The sequence below is a fragment of the Sus scrofa genome, chromosome 15, assembly GCF_054392235.1.
Source record: "Sus scrofa isolate SSC_HxYL_T2T_F1_AM1 chromosome 15, Sscrofa_HxYL_maternal_Yorkshire_Landrace_v2.0, whole genome shotgun sequence".
NCBI lineage: Eukaryota > Metazoa > Chordata > Mammalia > Artiodactyla > Suidae > Sus > Sus scrofa.
In genome coordinates this window covers 97,093,794-97,114,933 of record NC_139397.1, presented here as the reverse complement: position 1 = coordinate 97,114,933, position 21,140 = coordinate 97,093,794, and the positions used below count along the sequence as shown (strand labels likewise).

General features: G+C 39.7%; 1 protein-coding gene and 2 long non-coding RNA genes across 3 annotated transcripts in view; 2 read left to right on the top strand and 1 right to left on the bottom strand.

Annotated features, from left to right (window-relative positions):
* Nucleotides 1-21,140, bottom strand: part of LOC146396001 (uncharacterized) — an 881,025-nt gene that overhangs the window by 282,415 nt on the left and 577,470 nt on the right. The window lies entirely within an intron of this gene.
* The window catches only part of LOC110256983 (uncharacterized), a 218,842-nt gene that overhangs the window by 192,630 nt on the left and 5,072 nt on the right, over nt 1-21,140 (top strand). The gene's annotated exons all lie outside the window — the stretch shown is intronic.
* LOC146396005 (uncharacterized) overlaps nt 15,444-21,140 on the top strand; it is a 308,028-nt gene continuing 302,331 nt past the window's right edge. The window contains exon 1 of the mRNA XM_084999969.1: nt 15,444-15,696. Coding sequence (XP_084856095.1) covers nt 15,553-15,696 — 144 coding nt within the window. The 5' untranslated portion in view covers nt 15,444-15,552. The remainder of the gene's footprint in view (nt 15,697-21,140) is intronic.

Below are 21,140 nucleotides of genomic sequence, written 5' to 3'. Positions count from 1 at the left end.
CGCTGCACCACTACAGAAACTCCAACAAATTCTACCAATAATTCATGAGTACTTTATTCTGGGGAGGGGGTGGTTTTCAAAAATGATTATTTTATAGTCCCTGCTAGTAAACTATTGAGCCATCCATGCATGGATATGAATTGCAATATGAACAAAATATTTCAAGCTTTGAGTTACTGAGAGTTCTTAGGAAGTGGAGAAGGTGCCATAGCAGTTGACATTCTTGGAGAAAATCTCAGTTCTTTGTTTTGGGGAATGGGTTGGTCTTTAAAAATCAAAGGAAAGAGCCAAGGCAGAGGTACCAGGGCATAGTGGGATGAATGCGAGGAGTCCTAGGCAGTTCTCGGGAGCTCTTCACTGACCTGGCCAGGCAGGGAGTCTCCCCCCTCCCTCACAGCTGTCATGGTTCTGTGGAACTGAGTGGCGTGGAGGAGGGATGTGCTGGCAGGTCTTATTTTCTGAGTACTGCATCTTGCTTTGACACGCTGCTTGTCCTGTCCCAGACTCTTTTTCTTCCACATTGGTCTATTCAGTATCTGGAAAAAATCCGATCTATAGCATACTAACAAGTACTTTCTTCTGTGTGTGGAGGGAAGGAATATTTAATTAGTCTACTAGTGGGCCTAATTAATAACAGGAAGTTACCTCAGTACTGAGGAGAATCAAGGGTATAGTAAATTGAAGGATGTTTATGAATGTCCCATAAACTGATCATTTCTAACAGAGTTGGGCCTAAGAGGTGGGAAGGTATGATGGCACCTGGGATAGATAAGGAAATAAATGAGGACAGAGGTGTAAGGACAAGTCACCCTGGATGGGGCATGATGAGAGCCTTGATTAAGTTTGTATTTCTTCAGGGGGAGTCATGTCCTGCAGGTTCCTTTCCTGAGATTGTGGATCCCAGACTTTGAGCTGTGGAGAAATTGCTAAACATAACAACCCATTCATTACCACATCCCTCAGCTGAATCTGTTCATAAAGCTGCCTCGTAGTTTACACATATGTGAGACACAAAAATCACAAGGTAGATTCAAGTATTTCCAGGTTTCCATAAAGTCTGAATGAATTATACCTGGTTCTTGAGCAAATCCTACTTTAGTAACAACAAACCCTGACAAATCATCATTGCCATCATCACTATCATAATCATTAGCAGCAGCAGGAGCAATAGCAAATACTTAGCATTTCTAAAACAAAGTGCAGTTTATAAATACCTCTTCTCCGTCTGCCTTCGATAGCTAGGCGGAATGTTATCAGGACTCCCGGCCACTACCTGGTATAGCTCAATCAAAATGGTGATGTTGAGTTAACTACACTTCAATGAGTCCTATTCCTGAGGTTTCCGTCCTTGAGCTCACCTCACACATGATGGATATGAGAGGAAGTTTGTTGATTTAAGACACAGAAAGAACAAGGATTGAAATGTAGAAATAAGGAAAAGAACTCTGCATGTTTGTGTTGTGTTCCTGAGTGCCTCCAGGGACGGGGTGATTCAGTATATAAATAGTATATAAAGTATATATTTATAAATATATAATAAACCTGGGAACAACTGTAAGGGGAAGGTGCTCTGGGATGTTAGCTGTTAAATGTAAGAGAGAAGACCATTGTTTCCTTCTGTATCAGCAGCAATAAAGTGAAAAGCATTGTGAACATGTACGCGTCTCACCTGCTCTTTCTGAATTCAGTCTGGTGACGGGGGAAATGTGGCTGCTAAGTACTGGCTTCTAGTGTGCATGAAAGCAGTTATTTCATGAGAATTCCCAGATAAATAAAAAAATTCAAAGACAAAAGATGATAAGAAAGATGAACTGAAGTAATTAGCTAAATATCTGTGAATAACACACGTCTCAGGTTGGTTATCCTGAGTTTTTGCTGTGAAGTACTTGTCTGCAATATTTTAAGGACTTAATAGAATTTTATTTTAAAGCCATGACATTAGCACAGTTAAGCCAATCAATGTATTTTAATAGCCTTTTAAAGGTGCCTTTTTAATTGTGCTCTGTGGGAGGGAAAGACTGGAAAACATCTAAAAATGGCTTAGTCAGATCTTTCAAAAATATTTGCAAGTGCAAATTTCTGGCTTTGTTTGATTGCCCTGAAAGTGGGGTTAAAGTGTGAGATCTAAAGGGCTTATTCCCCAATGAAAAAACAAAGATTTAACTCTTGTGTAGATTCATTTAGTTAAATATTCATTTAGCACCATAGCAAAATAATGTGGAATCTGCGCCATTTTCCTTTTAGAGCAGCAGGAGTGAGAGTCATGATTTCTCTTAGAAGAGAAATGGCTTTCTGCAGTTTTTGTTTTTTTGTTTGCTCATGTTGCTCTTCTAGCAGTCCCTCTGAATGTTTGCCAGAGGTAGCTTCAGTTTTTATAGTTCGAATGCGCCTAACATCTGGATGAATAGCAAAAAGTGCTATTAACTTTCCAACTTGCTTGTTGGCACAATGCCTACATTATTGGCAGACCCTTCATAGCCCATCTCCCTTTCTTCATAACTTACTTTTGTGTGATACTTTATTGTTTAAAAAATGCTTTCATATATATTATTCTGTTGGGAGCCCCACAATAGCCATGTGATACAAGGAAGTTATGATTAGTTTCTGTTTTATAAATGTAGAAACCGAAGCTTGGAAATACCAAGAGGTTTACCCAAGGTCAGTTCAACAAATTCAGCCAACATTTCATGAGTACTGCAGAATGCTTTCTATATCCCAGGGGTCTTTCATAAATGATTATTTTATAGCCTCTGCTAACAAACCAGTGAGCTACATATCTACCAAATCTCAGTTGTTCTCCAATGCTATTTCCATGAAATTAGGTTTTCTCTCGCATGGCATATGGAATTGTCTGAAGAATTTACTTTAAAAATTTTCAATCCAGGTATTTATTGGTTTGGAGTTGCAACATAAAGATAGAGTAGAGATAACTTTGGGGCTGAATTAACCAATAGAAAAGAGTATTTGGTCTTGCCTTTTGTTTTGATTAGTTTCTGAAAGAAGAGTAATATAGGGGATTTGTTTTTGCCAAGCATTTCACTGCAGTGTTTCATCACAGTACTGTGTGCTGCTGTATTGACATGCTATGCTTAGTTCTAGCCAGAGGCCATCAGTATATATACACATGATAGAACAAACTGAAAGAGGTAGAGAGAAGGATTGGAGAACAGAGGATGTACCTGGGAACTGGGCCACCATAGCCATCTAGGACCAGGCAGGGACTATACCAGTATATTTTAACACCTTTATATTTGACCCTATACGTGGCCTGCAAATGACATTCTTGATGGGTTGTTGTTTTCATTAAGGTCCTAGAGAAAGGACCCCTTTGGAAACTTCAGACTTTTTTAAGTGAAACTAGGAAGTATAGGTATCCCCCCATCTCAGTTAGTTTTGATTGGAGGCTTTTTTTTGTTTGTTTGTTTTCTTTTTTGTTGTTTTGTTTTTTTGTCTTTTTGCCATTTCGTGGGCCGCTCCTGCGGCATATGGAGGTTCCTGGGCTAGGGGTCTAATTGGAGCTATAGACGCCGGCCTACGCCAGAGCCATAGCAACACGGGATCCGAACCAAGTCTATAACCTACACCACAGCTCACCGCAATGCCAGAACCTTAACCAACTGAGCAAGGCCAGGGATGGAACCTGCAATCTCATGGTTCCTAGTCGGATTCATTAACCACTGCACCACGACAGGAACTCCCAATCGGAGGTCTTTAGTAAGACGTGTGTATAGCAACCAGAAAGTAGGAGTAGCTATCAGGGATGGTATGTTATTATGGGTTTTGTTTTTTGTTTTGTTTTTGTTTGTTTTTTGCTTTTTAGGGCAGCACTTGTGGCATGTGGAGGTTCCCAGGCTAGGGGTCGAATCAGATGCCTGCCTGCCCCACAGCCACAGCAACACAGGATCTGAGCTGCATCTGTGACCTATAGGACAGCTCACAGCCAACACCAGATCCTTAACCCACTGAGCGAGGCCAGGGACTGAACCTGCAACCTCATGGTTCCTAGTCGGATTCGTTTCTGCTGCGCCACAATGGGAACTCCTAGGGATGGTATGTTATTGAAACCAAGGAGAGGATCTGTTCTAGGGCAAAAGAACCTGGTGTAGTCTCACAGAACTGAATCAGCACATCAGCACACTAGCTTTGCTGTGTCATCCTTAGGCATTTAACCTTTAAAGGGACTCAGTGTCATTATAGTAAAATTGATTTAATAGTGCCAATTTTAATTGAGTGTTTTAAGGGTTACATGAAATAATATATTCAAAGGGTTAAGCAGAGTGTGTGGTATACAGCAGGTATTCAGTAATGGTAGTAGCTATTAATACTACTGTTTTCAGGACTCTCACTACCACTAGTGCAATCAGGATGGAGATAGCAGGAAACCAGGTCTGGTCTGCCACATTTTCCATCCTCTTAGATCCTGTTATTACAGATAGAAATAGCAAGACTTCTATCGACAAAACAAAACCACAGTTAGAAACTTATGCCTCAAATATTTTAGCTAAAGGGGTAGGCGCTGCAAGGATTTTATCAATAATAACTTAAAATTGGTTTCATGTGGAGCCTACACTAGGCACTACAATTTGAGATTCCAGATATGTTCTCAGGTGCAATTCAACTGTTCAGCCACTGTGGTGATGACCTTATTTTTCTGAACTCCAGTTAGCCTTGTGTGAAATGGAAGTCAAACTATGTCTCAATCAAATCAAAGTGGTAGAAATGTTTGAATGATACAGGCCAAATAATCAGTGAATGATTTCTTGTGTCTTATCTATTCTCTCGTCCCCATCTCCATCACAAACACACACTTCATCTCTCTTGTTTTCTTTTTTTTTTTTTGTAATAAACGTTTTGGTTCAGTGAAGACATAGTCAGGGAGTCCATGCTTTCTTTTGTCCATTTATTCAAGGATTATGTCTGAGCATCTATTATATGTCAAGCATTGACCTGTTTAGGGAAATGTTTGGATTCCCCCAGTCATTTTAATGAAGAGCACATGAATCTTGGGTTCATAGATGATCTGGCAGCGTAAGAACATTGTAAGTGGAAACAGTGGGCCAAGAAGCAAAGAGGCAAAGTCCATCTCTGTACAATGAGAGGGACTGAGCTTGGAATGATGCACTGTGGTCTGGGAACCTCATTATTAGCAAATCAGAGACATGCTGGAGAGTGTTCAGAGAAAAGCAACAAAGATGATAAATGGGTAGAAAAGCTGATTTATGAAGACTTACACAACAAAATATGTACTCTTAGATTAACAAAGACTTCAGAAGAAATGTGGTCACTATCAACAACTCTCTGAAGGTTGTGAAAACCCCAGAGGCACCTCAGAGGTGTTCAGCCTGATATTTGAAATGGTGACAAGGAACCAGAGGATGGCAAATTCAACCTGCGGATCAGAGAAATATGAGGCTAGCAAATTTATCTATGTGTTATTGACAGAAATAAGCTTCCAAAGGCAATATCCTTAACCTATTTTATCTCCTATATATATTTCTGTAGTTGTAATTATGTATAATCATTTGTTGTCTCTTTACGTTCAGGGATTTTATGTGTGTTTCCTATTTATACACACCTTCCCTGAAGATGTCAAGAGTGAAATATTTCATTTTTTTTTTACCTTCTACTTCAAAGGCTTGAAGATAAAAGCAGTTGAATTATGGACAAATTGTTTTTTTTAAACCAAAGTTTGCATGCTCAACCTTTGTTGAAGGTCATTGCTGTAAAATACGATTTTATTCTTATGAAAAGCCAGATGAGTGATTCTATAATACTATACCTTTGTGACTTAATCAACAGTTTTACACACCACAGACACACAGAGACACACAAAGAAACACACACATGACATAATACAAAACTTTCAAAGAATATGAAATCAATTTAGGAGTAGAATCCAATCCCATGCAATTTTAATTATCCTGGACTCCTTCAGGAGGGGCAATTTTCACTCTAAGGTAAAAGTATAATAACCCAGTGGGCCTCAGAAAGCTCCAGAAGAGCTGGGCCCTGTGGACTGACAGGGCTCTATCCTCTCAGCATTGCTTGCTGTAAATGCTAGGGCAGGTAATTGGGCCCAGTGGAAGACTGTCATTAAATCTATTAAAATATTTGTTGGCTCCACAACCCTGACTTCTGTTAATGATCCAACTCTTCCTCTGCAGTGACTTAATGTCTGGGTTGGGGCTGGGCTTAGGGCAGGGGTTGAGGGCACAGTCCAGGCTAGGACTGTGAGCGTGGTCCATCTCCCAGCCACAGTAGTTGGCTTAGGGATAGGCATGTGACCTGATCTAGGACTCAAAAGGCCTTTTCTGAGAATGCTACTGTCATATCTTCTCTTTCTGGTCAGTGTGGCATGCAGATGTAAACTCTGGAACTGCTAGGGTAAATTTTACTTTCACTGTGAGGGCCAGCCTGAGAGTAGGCCTGTGCAGGCAAAGTCAGAGGAAAGTCGCAGTGAAGTGGAGCTAGAGCCCTGATGACAGAAATCATATTTGGATCAAGTGCTGCCTATCTATGCTGTTTTCAATTATCAGAGCTAATAACTGCTCCTTATTTATTAAGCAGTTTTGACATGGAATTTAGTCCCTTATGATGTAAAGAATTGCTGTTTACATGAGTACCAAGTTGTGTGGCACAGATCACTCTTTCTGCTTCAATGTGGAAAGGAGAAGATCCATGTGGGCTGGGAGAGTAGTTATGGCAAGAGCTATGGTGTGGAGGGAAGGTGGAGAATATAGCTTGGGTTCGGAATATCTGGGTTTCAGTCTCAATTCTAGCTGTTCAACCTTGGAAAAGTTACATTCCCTGCTCCTTAATTTCCTCCCATGAAAATAGTGACAACAATGCCCACCTCTTAGAATCAAGATGAACGTTAATGAATGGAAAGCACTTTGTAAACTGTGAAGTGCTAGGTGAAAGTAGGGCACTGCTTTATTGAGGAAGGCTTCAGGGAGGCAATAAGATGTAAGCTAGGGATAGGAGAAGAGGTAAGTTTTTGTAGGGAGTTAATGGGGAAAGGATGAACTGAACAGATCAAATTGGGCAAAAGCATGGAATACAGCTGAACACAAGTCATTTGTGTAAAAGAAAAGAAATTGCCTTAGGGACTTACCTGGTGGCCTAGTGGTTAAGGATTTGGTGTTGTTACTGCTGTAGTGTGAGTTCGATCCTTGGCCCAGGAACTTCACATACCTCAGGTATGACCCAAAATAATAATAATAAAAAAGAAACTGCCTTAGTAGTTCCTGATAGGAAGCTTTGGGGAAAAAGGTGCATAACAGTGTTCCGTTGCATTTTTGGTTTGCTCATTTTTCATTTCAAAATATACTCTCATAACTCCATTTAATTTTATTCCTTCCACCTAAATGCCCATATTCTATAGAAGTTACTCAATATGTGTAGTTTCTCTAGCTTCTCACTCCAAGATGACTCTCTTTCCCTCTTTGACACCTTTATCTTTATCTAATATACTGTTTTAATTTTTTTCATTAAAATTAAATTTTTTTAAATTGGAGTTCTGCTGTAGTATAGCAGCTTAAGGATCTGATATCATCTTTGTGTTGGCTAGGGTTTTATCCCCAGCCTGGTGCAGCGGGTTAAGGATCTGGTGTTGCTTCAGCTGTGGTGTAAGTAGCAGTTGTGGCTCAGATTTGATTGTAGCCTGGGACTCCAAATGCTGTGGGTATAGCCAAAAAAAATCTTTTTTAAATTAAAAATTAAAAAATTTTTATTTTATTAAAGTATAGTTGACATACAATGTTATGTCAATTTATGCCATACAGAAAAGTGACCCAGTCATACATATATATACATTGCTTTTTTTATATTATCTTCCATCATGGTCTATCCCAAGAGACTGAATATAGTTCCCTGTGCTATACAATAGGACCTCATTCCTTATCCATTCTAAATGTATCTTTATTTTTTACTTTTAATTCTACTCACCCATTTTTTCCCATCCCCACTCTCTACCTCTGGCAACCACCAATCTGTTCTATGTATTTATGAGATTTTTTTTGGGGGGGGTTGGATTCTACATATAAGAGAGACTATGCAGTATTTGTCTTTCTCTGTCTGGTGGTTTACTTCACTGAGCATAATGCCCTCAAGATCCATCCGTGTTATTGCAAATGACAAAATTTCATTTCTTTTTATGGCTGAATAATATTCCATTTTACATATGTTTATTATTCAAACATTGATGGACATTTAGGTTGTTTCCATATTTTGGCTGTTGTAAATAATGCAGCAATGAACATGAGGATGTGGATATCTTTTCAAGTTAGTTTTCATTTTCTTTAGATAAGTACCCAGAACTAGACTTGCTATATCATATGGTAGGTTTTTTTTTTTTTAATTTTTTAAGGAGCCCTCATAATGTTTTCCACAGTGGACGTAGATGTCCCCACTCACAGTGCACAAGGGCTCCCTTTTCTTCACATCCTTGGTAACTCTTGTTATTTGTTGTCTCTTTGATTATAGCATTCCTGCAAGTGTAAGCTGATATTTCATCATGGTTTTGATTTGGATTTCCTTGATGATTAATGATGTTGAGTATCTTTTCATGTACCTGTTGGCCATCTGAATGTCTTCTTTGGAAAAATGTCTATTCAGATCTTCTTCCCATTTTTAAACAGATTATTATTATTATTTTTTTTGCTATTGATTTGTTCTTTATAGATTTTGGATATTAAAACCTTATCAGAGGAAGTTCCTTTTGTGGCTCAGAGGAAATGAATCCTACTAGGAACCATGAGGCTGTGGCTAAGGATCTGGCATTGCCGAGAGAGCTGTGATGTAGGTCACAGTCATGGCTTGGATCTTGTGTTGCTGTGGCTGTGGGGTAGCCAGGAAGCTGTAGCTCTGATTAGACCCCTAGCCTGAGAACCTCCATATGCCATGGGTGTGGCCCTAAAAAGCAAAAAACAAACAAAAAACAACACAAAAACCCCCAAAAAACCTTATCAGATGATTTGCAAATATCTTTTTCCATTCAGAAGGTTCTATCTTTATTTTATTGATCGTTTCTTTTGCTGTGCAGAAGTTTTTTAGTTTGATGTGCATGTATCTTTTAGAATTAATGTTTTTTTTTTTCCAGATACATACCCGGGGTGGAATTACTGGGTCATACGGTAGTTCTGTTTTTAGTTTTTGAGAAGCCTCCGTACTATTTTTCACAGTGACCACATCAATTTACATTCTCATGAACAGTGTATGAGAGTTCTCCTCTATCCATGTCCTCACCAACATTTGTTGTGTACTTTTTGATGATTGCCATTCTGAGAAATTTGAGGTGATACCTCACTGTGGTTTTTATTTGCATTTTCTGATGATTAGCCATGTTGAGCATCTTTTCGTATACCTGTTGGCCATCTGTATTTCCTCTTTGGAAAAATGTCTATTCAGTTCTTCTGCCCACTTTTAAATTGGGTTGTTTGTTTTTTTGATGTTGAGTTGTATGAGCTGTTTATACATGTTGGATATTTACCCCTTAGTGGCCATATCATTTGCACATATTTTCTCCCATTCAGTAGGGACAAACTTTCTCTTGCTAAAGCTGATCTTCTTTTGGAGTGTCATTAACTTTGACTCACTGACATACTCTCAAAGCCTCTTTCTCTTTCCTCATTCCTTTCAAAGAGAGCCCCCTTTCCAGGAGAGAATGAAGAAGACCAGGAAAGAAGGGAGAAAATGGGAAAAAAATTTCATCATGTCATATATATTCCCAATTCCCTAATTAAGAGAAAAGATTTAAATCAAACTCAATTTGTCTTAATTTGGATGAGAAAGTATATTGGGCAACAAAATTAATATTGGAATCACTACTTTTATTTCTCTCGGCCCTACCTTCTTTTAAATTTTAATGCTGCTTTATACTAAGTAATTGATAGAAACACACTGTAGAATGACTAGAATATTGCATCAGGCAAATATGAAATACCTGTTCATATCTACCTCTGCTAACATTTCTTTTACTGGGAAAACATTAATTTCACTTACTCATTTTCAATAGGTGACCCAGATGTTCAAATCAAATCATTTTTGAATTAAAATATCTATCATGAGCAAATGGAACCATAAAATCAAGAAGGTGGTCTTAGTTGTAGGATAGCTGAAAATAATCAGATTGGTAAAGCTCTAGGGTCTAGAGATTTTGCATATTAATTTACTCCGATCCTTTAAAATTTCAGTGGGAAATTTCAGAGGACTACAGAGTAAGAGATGGAAAATGCAATTAAGTCAAATACGTGTCCTTTGCCTAGATTCTTCCTCTTCAGCCCATACTTTGGTGCTTTTCCTATTTTGGGTGTTTAGTTAGCAGATAGCTCCTGTGTGGCATTTGGGTTAGATTATTTTGTGTGTGGGGAACACCCACCTCTATTGCATCCACTTTGTGGCACTTTGACTTGGCCATTCTTCTTTGGGGCCAGGGTTGCTTGTGTGGACTAAGGATTCCTTTTGTTTAGAGAGAGCCCAGTGTCAGGCTTTGGTCAGAAATAAACCACCATGTGATAAACAAGGGTGATGTGATAAACAAGGGTGATGTGATGATTCTGTTTACTCTTTGGTGCTGCCAAACCTGGGGCATATCTCACCAGTGCAGGCTTCCTGGAAGGTTTTCAGTATTTCCTGCTTCTGGCTGGAAACCCAGGGGATGCCAATAGTGAAAAATAACAGGGTGGAGAGACATGCTCTGTTAGCATGTGCTGGTGATGTTTAGGGGAAGAGATTTCATTTGTAGGTTGATTTTAGTTTTAAATTGATCATTAATCTTGCTTTGTGGCTTTTAGAAAAAAAAAAGATATCTTTTCGATCATATTTTTATTCATGTGTGCTTCATGCCTAGTATTAATTTCCAGGTGGAAGCTTTATTTTCAAGGACATCCTTTCTTTCCTACTTGCCAAATTGTGCCAATATTAATTCTTTTTTTAAAGCATTTTTTTAAAAAAAGCATCTTTATTTAAAAGCCACAGTAACTCCAGATCTGAGCCGCGTCTGTGACCTACACCACAGCTCACGCCAATGCCAGATCCTTAGCCCATTGAGCGAGGCCAGGGATCGAATCTGCAACCTCATGGATACAAGTCGATTTCTTAGCCCACTGAGCCACTACAGGAACTCCCTAATTCTTAAACTCCAGGAAGAGATGCATGCAAAAACAGAAGCCTAGACTCAGATGGAAAGTAGGGTCTTTGAAGATCAGCTAGAGTACAGTTTAAAATGACTGTTTGTTTATTATTTGTGTTTCAGGAGAGTCAAATTGTAAGCAGCATAGGGCAAGAAAGCCAAGTGATATATACAAGTTCAAAAAGCAGGAGGCCTCAAGTAATTATGGTATAATGGGTGGGACTATGGTGGGACTTAGTGATTCTTTTATTCACAGGGATACCAACCAGCCAGCTTTTCAGGACTGATGTCTAAAATCATTGTGCACTCACGTCTTGGAGCATACTTTGATTTAGAATCTGTTCAAAGGCCTAGATCTACCAAATTACAGATTCATCTGTGAATCCTGAAATACTTGCTGGTCCATTTTTAATTTTCTTATTCTTGCTCATTTTTTCTCTCTAGTTTTACAATATAGTTTGACTATTCTGTGGAATTCATTGGGATATATTTCTGAAATTGTCATTCTTTTCTTCTCTTTTTCCAGTTTTATTGAGATAATAATTTGCATGTAGCATCAGACAGGTTTAAGGTATACAATGTGGTGATTTGATACACATATATTTTGAAATGATTACCACCATAGCATTAATTAACACCTCTTTCATGTTACATAATGACCATTTCTTTTTTTGCAGTGAGAATATTTAAGTTCTACTCTCTTAGCAACTTTCAAGTATATAATATAGTATTAGTAACTGTCACAATGCTGTACATTAAAATCCCCAGAACTTACTCATGTTATAACTGGAAGTTTGTACTTTTTACCAATATCTCCCCATTTTCCCTATTCCCTAAGCTCCTGGTAATCACCCCCTACTCTCTTTTTCTATGAGTTTGGCTTTTTTATATTCTACATGTAAATAATATCATACAGTATTTGTCTTTATCTGACTCATTTCACGTAGCATAATGTCCTTGAGTTTTATTCATGTTATCAATGGAAGAATGAAATCCTTATCCTTAAATAATTCTCAGAAATGTCTGATTTTTTTCATTAACAGAATGAAAGATTTGACTTGAAAATTCTTGCTTGTGAATTCAGATCCTAATGATATTACATGTAACATCATGGAAAGACCTTTATATTCCAGAAATGCATGATACCATTGCATACTAACATTTTCCCAATTGGTCAGTAATTCATAAGGGGTGAAAGTCTGGAGACCATAACTTTTGTTATGGAACGATTAGGAAATTCCAACTCAAAATGAAGGTATATGGGAAAGAATTATTGGTTTATGTTGTGTAGTTCTAAAGGGCATAACTAGAACCGACAGGTCAGCATTATCAGAAGGAGAGTTTCTACACAACACACAGAAATTTCTAACAGTTGAACGTGTTAAAAGTGGATTTGGTCACTGCCTAGTAATGCCAGTGGGGTCTGGAAGGCTGTTTACCAGTCAAGGCTCTTGTAATGGAAGGAGACTAGAAAATCTTTGAGGAAATCAGGGGGGATGAGCTTCAGAATGGGTGGAGAGATAGGGAGCTGGACTTAGAGATGTTTTATCAGTGGAGCTGGGAAAGAGAACCTGAAAAAATGAGGCTGGTGCTAGGAGGGAATGGGATAAAGACCATCCACTAAATAGCCTGTGATATCTGATAAATATCTATGAACTTCCCCAAATCTTGCTTTGTTGCCTAATGAGTGTATTTGACTTTTATTACTCTAAAGAGTCTGTGAAAGAGTAAATATTCCTGGTGCACTTGCAAAACCACCCAAGCCCACCAGGCCCTTTTCTTAGTTTCTAAGACCTCCTTTCAGATGTTTGGTACAGTTATTTAGAGCTCTCTGGACCTTGTCTCTACTTTTCTAAGTGTCTTTGATGTGGGGGAGGGGGAGAAGAGATAGTAACAGCACCAAAAACTAAAGCCACAGTAGCATGATTTATTATAGGGTATGTCTCACAAGAGACAAAAACAGCATCGGTGAAGAGCAGTCATAGGAGGTTCACACTTGTGGCAGACCCAGCTCAACAATTCTAGAGAGCTGGCTTCATACAAACAGGTGCAGAATTAGCAGTTAAATGATTTCTTCATGTTCTTGAGGGGAGACTGGGTCTCATTTGGTGCAGCTGTGCTAAAAGAATGCTGTTAATGACATCTGTACCAAATATCAGTTCAATAAATTGCTTCCCTTCATTAATCTGAGTGTCAGTGTCTGCATTAGTGGCATTTACACAGCAGAAGATCTCAGGGAAAGATAATAAGGACCTGTTTTTAGTCACACAAGTAAAACAAGCAAATATGTAGTTGGTATCTTGACTCTGGTGAATCAAAATCATTTTCACTATGCAATTATTCCTTGAGTGACCTCTGTGTGCCCAGCATTGTGCTAGGTCCTTACATGGCAATGAACAAAAGCCTTCAACAGGCTTGTAGTCAGTGGGGAGACAGAAATCATGAACCACATATATAATGGACTGCGAGGGCCATTAAAGAAAAGCACAGATTTGTTTGAAAGAGTATAGCAGGGGAAACAAGTTTAGATGGTGCTTGACAATTTTTTTCCAGAAAGCTCAGAGCTTCAGCTTGGAAAAGCTTATTATATTATATATGTGATGGCGGGTCTCTTTGGGAGTCTAGATAGGAGTGAATGCTGTGCCTCCATAGCCATCAAATCTGTATATGACTCTCAAGAAAGTGAAAAGTCCTTATCTGCACTATTAAGTAACAAGAGTTGCGGTGAAATGCTTGTGGATGGCAATGACCATTTTGGTCATTAACAACAGGTACACTGTCAATGAGAATGAGACTGAGACAGAGTGTGTTTTGGAGCACTTGTGTGTTATTTAGATGCTTTGTTCTTACCCTTAAGTTTTAAGTGGATTAAAAAATCCTTGATCCCTACAGTGCCCTCTGACTATTAGTGTGCACTACTTCAGGGATGAACTCCAGCTGCCTCTGGACAGAGGATTTTTTTTCTCTAAATTCCAGTGTCTTTGAGGTGGCTCACCTGCTTCAGGTGTTCTAGAGCTTTGTGGACTTACCCTGACAATGACATCAGAGGCTCTGAATCTGACTGGTTGTCACAGGATGGAGATGAGAAGAGCACTCTGGCTTGGCACTGACTGCAGTAATGCTAGTTTTGGGGGAGCAAATGCATGTTCAGGAAAATGCCACTCACTGGTGGGAACATCCCAGCACCTGGAAAGCTCATAAAATAGCATAAGAATATACTTAAGCCATTTCTACCTCTATCAGTATAAGTGAGGGAATAGATGTTTTGACGCAGCATCATGTGACTGGAATGTACCATCCTTAGTATCTTCCTCCTCTCTGATTGCATTTTTTGAAATCTTGTACGTCAGGCACTGTTTTAAATTCTGTCTGTCATTTGTCTACTTCTCTATCTAAGACCTCATTTAATTCTCACAATCAATCCCCAGAATGTAACTCCCAAACACAGGAATTTTCAAATTTACCCCCATAATTAATGAGAAGATATTTTCTAGTTTCCAAAAGGAAAGAGTTAATAATTTTAACCACTTTTTTTTTTTTTTTTTGTCTTTTTGCCTTTTCTAGGGCCGCTTCCAGCGGCATATGGAGGTTCCCAGGCTAGGCGTCGACTCGGAGCTATAGCCGCCGTCTACACCACAGCCACAGCAACGTCGGATCTGAGCTGCGTCTGAGACCTACACCGCAGCTCATGGCAATGCCGGATCCTTAACCCACTGAGCAAGGCCAGGGATCGAATCCATGTCCTCATGGATACTCGTCAGGTTCGTTAACCACTACACCACGACGGGAGCTCCAAGAGATAATAATTTTATATACAAGTTGAAACCCTCTCGAGTCTCCCACCTGTGTCTTAGAATGTTATTTGGAATTGGACTACCACTTTTGACTTCAAGGGCAGGAGGGAGCCAGCACAGTTTGAGGAAATCTGGCGGGTTCTTGGAGTTTATAGGTACTTAATCACATAATATACAACTGTATATATGTCTCCCAAAAAATGTTCTAGGATTGACAGTGACTATTATCCTCATGAGGACAAGGATTTTAACCCCCCTTTCAAGGCTTTTCCTCCACTCATAGAAAATGCCTGGTACATAGTAAGGGCTCAATAAATATTTGTTGAATAAAAGAAGATATTTCATTGAATAAAAGGAAAATTGGGGATTTCTAATTGAAGTCAGTGTTTCTAAATATACCTGTTTCTAATTTAGCCCTTGATTTGGTTAGAAATGAAGTAGATGGAAGCTTCATAGAGCTGAGAAGCTAAATGATTGCTTAAGAACTAAATATTTTGCATCGATTCATCAAAGCAAAGTGAAACAAGCAAAAGTCACCAAGTGACTTTGGTATGTGCTCATCTGTGTTTTACTATCATGCATGTCCTGAAAAGCTATCCACCCTAAATCTTTCTCTACTTGGCATTCATGTCAGTGGTGGTGAGGGTGGGGCATGTCGTCAAGGCATTTGTGAACATACTTGATGTCTTTCAACTTGGCAGCTGTAGCTTGGACTCCTCAGTGCCAACAAGATGTCATCAGCCTCCAGTATTTTATGAGCCTCTTAAAAGGGTGAGTATCCAGGAATGATACTCGAGCAGTTTATCAGGGTGCTATGTAATAACTACTTTGAGAAGCTGCTTCTTGGACTGAAATCAAATTGCAGTGGCTCCACACAGCTGATGGAGGTTTTAATATCAGTCCAGTCCATCACCTGCAGAGAACACTATTAATAACCAGGTAAAAGCCTTTGTGTATAAGCTGATTCCATTTACAGTTATATCATGTCAGGCGGATGTCAGCGTCCTATCTTGTCTTAGTCATAATGACGACTAATATGATCCATACAGGATAATAGATGGGGTGGGAAGGATTACGGAGTTAAAAATCAATCAGGTCTTTCTCATACATTTCTATGCTTTTGTGGCTGGTTAAATCATCGAAGTCTCGAGATTGATTTTTTTTGCTTTAGTAAGCCATCCTTCACAATCTGTTACCTTCTCCCTCCTCTTTCTTCTCCCACCCTGCCTTTTTTTTTTTTTTTTTTAACATGTAGACAAGAGTTAAATTCTTTCTCTGGATAAATACAGAGATGTACTGTTTGCCCCAGACGGAAGATTTATCACGTTTTGAAGGCAGAAGCTGAAAAGTTGTACATGCTACTATACCAGACAGGCAAGATATGGGGGTTGATAAGTATGAAGTAGTTTGTTCTTTTCGGAAGTAAGTCATTTGTGCTTGGATAGTTGGTATTTTATTTTCATCAGCTAAAGCAGAGGCTCAGTTTATATCTCCAAAGGAAATTGAGTTTTAACATTTATACAATGAGACACGTCAGCATGAAACACTGGTATCCTCAAGCACCAAATGCAGCAACAGATCATATGTCTTTGGTTTTCAGAGGTGTATGATATATACATGTGTGTGTATTCACCAAGGTTCTAAGACACAGGGATGAAAGTGCTAATTTAATACAGAACAGCACAAGGGGAAGCCATATATCTGTTATTCCTGCGACTTTAGATCTCTTTGGCTAAAGAACTATAAAAATCCAGGTAATCATCTCAGAACAGGTTGACAGTAGATACATGAATGGGTGAAAAGGAGAAAGATCAGGACTTAGAGATGGACAAGAGGTGGGACAGAAACCGTATGATGGGCCTGTCTGAGGAACTGGGAGGAGGGCCAGTGTGTCAGCACAACTTGTTATATGGAAATACTGTTACCTACACAGCAGTATGTAGCATGGAGATCTGACAAGGACTAATGGCCTTCCATAGCTGTGGGGAACAAAGAAACCAGGAAGGGGCCATGCATTCATACCTTCATTCATGAATCACAGTCTTCCATTAAATAGGCACTACACAAGGCACTGTAAACAAATAACTTGGTTACAAGGAGATATCTTCACAATTGATGGGTGCAAAAGACCTGGAACTCTACACAGGGAGGCAGGCAGGAAGCTTTAGGGTTCATTGGCAATACTCTGGGGAAAGGTTAGCAAGAGCAATCCAGCAGCTTTCTCCACAGTACCTCCCAACACATCCTGCACTTAATATCTTCTGTTTGCTCCTCCATAATTACTCATTTTCTTTCCGTGACACTGTAGAGACTTCTCATTGGACTTGCTTTCTCTCTGGCCCACAGTGAGTCCTGATAGGAAATTGGAGAGAGGGAAAAGGGTGCTCTCAGCTTGTTTATTCCCATCAGTGGCCTTCTAAAGTGGTACTGTACCTGAGGGCTGCCTATGCCCCCTGCCCAAAGGTCAGAGTGTCTCTTGAGGCCACTATCTTTGCACATTTCTCCTTCTAGGTCCCAGTAGCCTCACTTTCCATTCCCCTAGGCCTCAGATTAAAAGCCTTGGACTATTGTGCTATCCTTTGTGGTTTCTTTATTCTCAATCCACACATTTGTAAATTGTCACTTTTTAAACTTCCCCCAGGAGTTCCCTTCATGGCTCAGTGGTAACAAACCTGACTAGTATCCATGAGGACTTGGGTTCAATCCCTTGCCTTGCTCAGTGGATTAAGGATCTGGTGTTGATGTGAGCATGGTGTAGGTTGCAGATGCGGCTCTGATCCCGTGTTGCTGTGGCTGTGGTGTTAGGCCGGTGGCTACAGCTCCAATCCGACCCCTAGCCTGGGAACTTCCACATGCTGTGGGTGTGGCCCTAAAAAGAAAAAAAAAAAAAGATTAAATTTCCCCCAAATTATCTTGATTTTGGTACTGCCTCCTGCTGCCACCCAGCCTGAAACATATCCAAATTCCGTCACTTTCTCTTCACCTTTTCTTTTTTTTTTTCTTTCTTTTTACAGCCATACCTGTGGCACATGGAAGTTCCCAGGCCAGGGGTCGAATCAGAACTGCAGCTGCAGGCCTTCACCACAGCCATGGCAACACAAGATCTGAGCCACATCTTCAACCCATGCCACAGCTTGCAGCAATGCCAGATCCTTAACCTAATGAGTGAGTCCAGGGATTGAACCCACATCCTTACAGACACTGTATCAGGTTCTTAACTTGCTGAGCCACAACAGAAACTCCTCTTTGTCTTTCCTATTACTACCTAGTCCTGCAAAGTTACAGTACTGGCCTCCTGATTCACTGCCTGTGTCCTTACAGACTATTCACTACATAGTAGTCAAAACAATCTTTTTAAAAACGTAAATCAGATCATGACAATCTCCTGCTTAAAACCCTTGAATGGCTGCCCAGAACCTTTATAAAATCCGAAGTTCTTACACTGACTTAGGACACCCTTCGTAAAAGAATCCCTTCTTTCCACTCTGGCCTCATCTATGACTGCTCTTTGCCTCAGAACTGTGCTCCAACTACCTTGGCCTTGTATCATCACTCCAATGATTTTCCTTTCTGAACGTCAAATGGCTGCTCCTGCCATCCAAATCTCAGAAAGGTCATGCATGACCACAAAGCTAATGTGGCCAACTGGTCATTTTCCACAACATTAACTTATTCTAATTTTCTACATAGCTTCCTGCCTAACTGCTTCTATCTATATATCTGTCTGTCTGTCTGTCTACCTACCTACCTATCTATCCATCCTCCATGAGAATCTAAGCTCTGTTGGAAAGGGAACTTGTCTTTCTTCCTCTGTACTAGATCTCTACCACATCAGGCAGTATCTGACATATAGTTGTCACTCAGTAAATACTTACTGAATAAATGAATGAATGAATGAGCGAATCAGAGAATCCAGTCCTAGAAGGAACAGAGTGAACCAAGTTTCTAAGACAGAGATACAAGCAGGAAATATAAAAGAATCAGGCCAGTAAAACTACAGTACCTTTTAGGACCAGATAGAAACAACCTTTTTTTTTTTTTTGGTCTTTTGTCTTTTCAGGTCCGAACCCCATGGCATATGGAGGTTCCCAGGCTAGGGGTCAGATTAGAACTACAGCTGCCAGCCTACACCAGGGCCATAGCAACTCCAGATTTGAGCCATGTCTGTGACCTGCAGCACAGCTCACGGCAATGCCAGATCCTCAACCCACTGAGCAAGGCCAGGGATCGAACTTGAAACCTCATGGTTCCTAGTCGGATTGTTTCCACTGTGCCACAACGGGAACTCCTTTTGTTTTTGTTTTTGTTGGAAACCATTATTTTTGAGACTGGGTTATGTGGTAATGGCCAGATGAGAACTCCAGAATCATGTTAGGGTCAGAGTTCATCTTTTGTATGTGTGTACCATGGACTCTTTTGGAAGTCTGATGAAGCCAATAAACCCTTTCTCAGAAAAATGTTTTTAATGCATAAAATATCTAGAATTATAACAAAAACAATTATATATTGAAATATAATTATGAAAATTATCTAAAATTGTGATTAGTAATGTATTTACTTTATTGAATAGATCAATAATAAGATATAGCAACGTGTATGGTAACCACCAGACTTTTGAAGTAGGGATGAATGTAAATGATATTTTGAGACAGTGGCGTGAACAATAATGGTGATATGAAAAATATATATATAAATTCTTTAAGTCCCAGGTGTGCTAATTTTGCTCTGGTTTGTTGTCTACATTCACCACTCAAGGAAATACCACATTTAGTCGGAATTTAATGAAAATAATTTTTCTCTCACTGAAGTTCACGGACCTCCTGTATCCTATCCAGGGACCCTGGGGAATTCATTTAGAATCTTGATGGGGCTGAGTCTGGAGTTGGAAGTCTAGCAGATCCTCCAAAGGTGGAGGGGACTGGCAGAGGCAGGTACAGCTGCCAAAACACTGCTTCATGAGAACACTTGAATGACCCCAGTCTGACCGGAGATTGGTAAATCTCAAAAGAGCTGAGGACCTAAGTAGGCTTTTTTGTACCAGATCCAATGCTTTTTTGTACTATCCTTTTAAAGACTGAATTTCTCCACTGGAAATCATGAAAAAGAATACTTTCTGGTGTGATGTTTGGGGCCTCCTGCTTGCTAGTAGTCAAAGAAACAGTTTAAAGAGGAGGCTTCATGCAGTATCTCTGTGTTTCCCTTGCTTCTCATACACATAAATGCTGGGAAAATGAAATCCTGCAGTTCTGCAGGACATTCCACACATATTTGCCACAAAAAAGAATCCCTCTTGAAGAGTGTTTTAGGGTAAGCCATTCAAGCTCTACCATTAAATCTAGAATGCATAAGCACTTACAGATGGGGTTCCATGGGTTTATTTACAATCCATAGACTCTTTCCAAAATAGTTTCTTCTTGAACCACACTGGTTTTGGATGTGTGAAATGTATCTGTAATTGATCAAAGTTGGAGATGTTCCCACTCACCCCACTTACAAAGAGGATTCAAGAATGTGCCCTATGCTCCTGGCTGCGAAGAAACTGGTTCAGAGCAAGACAAACTTTCAAAATGCAGACTTGTGGCTTATTACTTGCCTGGATGTCCTGCTCTTTTTTTTTTTTTTTTTTTTTTTTTGTCTTTTTGCCTTTTTCTAGGGCCTCACCCATGGCATATGGAGGTTCCCAGGCTAGGGGTTGAATCAGAGCTGTAGCTGCCAAGCCTACGCCAGAGCCACAGCAACCTGGGATCTGAGCCATATCTGCAACCTACACCACAGCTCACGGCCACACCGGATCCTTAACCCACTGAGCAAGGCCAGGGATCGAACCCTCAGCCTCATGGTTCTTAGTTGGATTCATTAACCACTGAGCCACAATGGGAACTCCTGGATGTCCTGCTCTTCATTAGTCAAAGAGCTTTAATAGAATGCAAATTTTTCTTATATGAAATCTCTGAAGTTAATGGAGGTCCTTTCCCATGTATTTTGTGGAACCGGATGCACAGTTCTACAGCCTAGCAAGTCTGTCACAAATTTGGCCCTTGGTAAGATTGTTTTGGTCTGCTCAAAAGAACAGAGTTTAAAGCTAGGCACTGGGCAATTCAAGGGGCCATAGAACCCTGATGTATATTGAACCGAAGAGTTTGATGTGCAAAACTCAGAAATCCTTCAAGGTTTTTTTTCTTGTGTGCCACCTTTCAGCTTGTCTTATATAGGAG